Source organism: Octopus bimaculoides, chromosome 28 (assembly GCF_001194135.2).
Source record: "Octopus bimaculoides isolate UCB-OBI-ISO-001 chromosome 28, ASM119413v2, whole genome shotgun sequence".
Classification (NCBI taxonomy): Eukaryota; Metazoa; Mollusca; class Cephalopoda; order Octopoda; family Octopodidae; genus Octopus; species Octopus bimaculoides.
This window is the reverse complement of record NC_069008.1, coordinates 5,726,163-5,730,926: the sequence shown is the minus strand read 5'-3', so window position 1 is coordinate 5,730,926 and position 4,764 is coordinate 5,726,163. Positions and strand designations below refer to the sequence as shown.

At 38.6% G+C, this 4,764-nt stretch overlaps 2 protein-coding genes across 3 annotated transcripts in view; one reads left to right on the top strand and one right to left on the bottom strand.

Moving 5' to 3' along the window:
* The window catches only part of LOC106880981 (zinc finger protein 91-like), a 21,113-nt gene that overhangs the window by 13,321 nt on the left and 3,028 nt on the right, over positions 1 to 4,764 (bottom strand). The gene's annotated exons all lie outside the window — the stretch shown is intronic.
* Positions 531 to 4,753, top strand: LOC128251039 (zinc finger protein 91-like). Its single transcript, XM_052977330.1, has one exon. The coding sequence runs from the start codon at positions 1,213 to 1,215 to the stop codon at positions 3,052 to 3,054; it is 1,842 nt and encodes a 613-aa protein (XP_052833290.1). The 5' UTR covers positions 531 to 1,212; the 3' UTR covers positions 3,055 to 4,753.

The following is a 4,764-nucleotide window of genomic DNA, read 5'->3' as shown; positions in this document are numbered from 1 at the left end:
CTCGAAAATCCTACGGGAGCCAGTCAGGCGGTACTGGCAACGGCCACGCTCAAAATGGTGCATCTCATGTGCCACCCGCACAAGAGCCAGTCCAGGGGCACTGGCAACGATCTTACTTGGCTTGCCGGGTCTTCTCACGCACAGCACATTTCCAAAGGTCTCGGTCAGTAGTCATCGCCTCGGTGAGGCCCAATGTACGAAGGTCTTGCCTCACCACCTCAGCCCAGGTCTTCCTGGGCCTACCTCTTCCACGGGTTCCCTCAACTGTTAGGGTGTGGCACTTTTTCACGCAGCTATCCTCATCCATTCTCACCACATGTCCATACCAGCGCAATCGTCTCTCTTGCACACCACAACTGATGCTTCTAATGTTCAGCTTTTCTCTCAAGATACTTACACTCTGACGGGTATTCACACAAAATAAATAAAGTTCATATGAAATAGTTAAAGGTGTACAAACGTGACTGTTTCATAGCTAGTGGAAATTAGATGGTCAGTAGTTGGCTGGAGAATAAGCTACTTGACATTAATGGTAAAGGGGTTCATCATATGTGATTCATGCTGGAACAGAAGAGAATAAGGAAGGCGCCAACTCCATAAAGAGCAAAACGAGTCAACTGCCCTGGTTTGAATCTTATTTGAGAAAAGAAACAATTGTTGTTAATATGTTGATTAATTAATAAATTAAATTTGTATCGATTACATCACTCTGTGTCTATATGGTTCCAGGTTTAGTTCTGTTGTTTACGTAAATATTTATTTCTAGAGTTTATCTCTAAGGAAATGTTGAACCTGTATTTTCTAAGTAGCCTCTATATCTTACACTGTTGTTTCTTCATTATTTCAGAATATCAGATGACATTGGAATAACTGAAGATACATTCTCATTATTTATCATCTTTTAAAGACCAAATTGAAAATATTGTACAGAGCAGATATATAAGATTGTTTCTGTAAATCTATGGTAGAATTCCTCTGATATATTTACTCTGAAATGTGTTATTAGCAAACTTTCTGGACATCACCGGCTGGAGTGTCTACAAGATGAGTCTGTTTGCAAATTAAACTTGGATAAATTTACTAAAGAGTTTTGAGACAAAAGTGACACTGGACAGAACAACAGCAGTAATGTAAACAAAAGAATATAGTAGCAAATAGAAGAAATATATATATATATATATATATACATATTGTGAATTTCAAAGAAACATAATGGAAAAGAGTAAAAATTTAAAGGAACTAATTTTTCCTGAAGATGCAGAAAAAGGAAGTAGAACCATATCACATGACTGCGATGTCTGTAAAAAGTCATTCTCTCAAAAGGGCTACCTAAATAAGCACAAACGTATTCATACAGGAGAGAAGCCATTTCACTGTGACATCTGTGGCAAATCATTCTCTAACCGAAGTACTTTAAAATCTCACGTACGTGTTCATACAGGAGAGAAGCCATATCACTGCAACATCTGTAACAAATCTTTCACTGTAAATAGTACCGTAACTAAACACAAACGTATTCATACAGGAGAGAAACCATATTCTTGTGATATCTGTGGTAAATCATACTCCAGAATTGACAACTTAGCTATTCACAAGCGTTCCCATACAGGAGAGAAACCATTTCACTGTGATGTATGTGGTAAATCATTCTCTAACCGAAGTGATTTAAAATCTCACATACGTGCTCATACAGGAGAAAAGCCATATCAATGTAATGTCTGTATGAAATCATTCTCTCAAAGTGGCAGCTTAACTTCTCACATACGTTTCCATACAGGAGAGAAGCCATATCACTGCGACGTCTGTGGTAAATCATTCTCTGAAAATGGTAACCTAACTAAACACAAACGTATTCATACAGGAGAGACACCATATTCTTGTGGCATCTGTGGTAAATCATTCCCCCGAAGTGACAGCTTAGCTTCTCACAAACGTTCCCATACAGGAGAGAAGCCATATCACTGTGATATTTGTGGTAAATCCTTCTCTCAAAGTGGCAACTTTGCTTCTCACAAATATTTCCATACAGGAGAGAAGCCATATCACTGTGATATCTGTGGTAAATCATTCTCTAAAAGTAGCCAATTAATCAGTCACAGACATAGCCATACAGGAGAGAAGTCATATCATTGTAGTGTCTGTGGTAAATCATTCTCTTCAGCCAGTGGCTTTGCTACACACAAGCGGATTCATACAGGGGAGAAGCCATTTAACTGTGATATGTGTGGTAAATCATTCCTTCAAAAAGATAACTTGACTAGACACAAACGTATTCATACAGGAGAGAAGCCATATCAATGTGACATTTGTAGAAAATCATTCTCTTGGAGTAGTGTTTTAACTTCTCACAAACGTATTCATATGGGAGAGAAGCCATATCACTGCAATATCTGTGGCAAATCCTTTACTCAAAATGGTAATTTAACTAGTCACAAGCGTATTCATACAGGGGAGAAGCCATTTCACTGTGACATCTGTGGTAAATCATTCTCTGAAAATGGTAAACTAACTACACACAAACGTATTCATACAGGAGAGGCACCATTTTCTTGTGATATCTGTGGAAAATCATTCCCCCGAAGTGACAGCTTAGCTGCTCACAAACGTTTCCATACTGGAGAGAGGCCATATCACTGTGATATCTGTGGTAAATCATTCTCTCAAAATGGCAACTTAGCTTCTCACAAACGTTCCCATACAGGCGAGAAGCCATATCACTGTGATATCTGTGGTAAAGCATTCTCTAAAAGCGGCAACTTAGCTTCTCACAAACATTTCCATACAGGCGAGAAGCCATATCACTGTGATATCTGTGGTAAATCATTTTCTCAGAGTAGCAACTTAGCTTCTCACAAACATTTCCATACAAGAGAGAAGCCATATTGTGGTGTCTGTTGTAAATCATTCTCTTCAGCCAGTAACTTGACTATACATAAGCGTATTCATACAGGAGAGAAGCCATGTCACTGTGATATCTGTGATAAATCATTCTCCCGAAATAGCAGCTTAGCTTCTCACACACATTTCCATACAGGAAAGAAGCCATATCGCTGAGATGTCTGTTGTAAATGTTTCTCCACAAGTAGTTGCTTGTCTAAACACAAACCTATCCATACTGGAGAGAAGCCATATCCTCGTGATATCTGTGGTAGGTCATTCTCTCAACATAGCAAATTATCTTCTCACAAATGTGTTCATAAGGGGAAGAAGCAATCCCACTGATATTTGTAGTAAACCCTTCTCTGTAAGTGGTGACTGAGCCCTTTACCATGAAGATTAGTCTCTCAAATGTGATGTTTATTTATTCACATTATTTTCTGTTTGTCATCCATTAACTCACAGCTTTCAAATTTTGGTGATGCGATTGTGTATTTTCAGAATGACATTGTAGGGTAGGTGTAAAAATAGAATATTTGGGCTGGATATGGCCACTTTAAATTCTAAAGGGTTAACCCTACAAGTACCAACATTACTTACTTCCTACAAAAACCATAGAGGTCATTTATGGTCACCTTGAAAACCTTTATTCAGTGCAATCTATTTTAAATATCAGCAAATGCAGTGAATAAAGGATTTGAAAATATATTCTTTTAGCATTTATTTACATGTAAAAAAAACATATATATCTATAGACACATATATATGAAATGATGCTATAATTGTACATTCAATACAGTTGTAGAAATTAAAAAGTAATAAGCAAAAGTGGTGATGAAAGACCGTTTGGTACTTCTGGTATTAAATGTGTATCTCTTCATATAGATGTGTGACTATCAATGTGACAATTCATAAGAACTATAAGCATTTTTCACCTCATTTTGGAATTGAAACAAAGGACAAGATGTGTTGAATATTGAACCTGTTGAAGTGAAAGTGTAGAAAAAGGTTCAAAAGATTACAGGACATTGAAATGGTGTGGGATGATGTGGTTCCTCTTCCAAGCATAGTCTTTACAGACCACATACTAGTTGTCGTGTGTGTAGATATGTATGTGTATAAGTAAATATATTACATGTTATGTATATATATATATTTCCTTATATTACCTCACCATTATCATTACTTAATGTCTGCTTTCCATGTTGGCATGGGTTGGACGGTTTGATTGAAAACTGGTAAGCTGTTGGGACTGCACCAGCTTCCAATCTGAATTTGGCATGGTTTCAATGGCTGGGTGCCCTTCCTAACGCCGATGACTCTGAGAATGTAATGGGTGTTTTTTACATTCCACTGGCAGAGGTGCCAATGACTTGACACTGGAATCGGTCATGTCTACTGTCTTGCCTGGCTTCACATATCTACACAAGCATGCTATTATTGCCAAAGGCCTTGGTTGTCTGCCACTGGCATGGGTGTCCATCAGACAGGATTGGCATCGGCTAAAACTGCGATTTCATTTTGCTCAACAGGTCTTCACGAGTACAGCATATTACCTAATGATTGAATGGTGCTTTCAACAGGCCAGTTACATGATACAGGCATCAACCACAACCACAATCTCACTTGGAATCATATCACTGCCTCCATGAGTTCATATATATATATATATCATCATCATCATCATCATCGTTTAACATCCGCTTTCCATGCTAGCATGGGTTGGACGATTTGACTGAGGACTGGTGAAACCGGATGGCAACACCAGGCTCCAGTCTGATTTGGCAGAGTTTCTACAGCTGGATGCCCTTCCTAACGCCAACCACTCAGAGAGTGTAGTGGGTGCTTTTACGTGTCACCCGCACGAAAACGGCCACGCTCGAAATG

Excerpts from the sequence above, each read along its gene's own strand:
- LOC128251039 (XM_052977330.1), top strand. The coding sequence starts at position 1,213 with ATGGAAAAGAGTAAAAATTTAAAGGAACTAATTTTTCCTGAAGATGCA.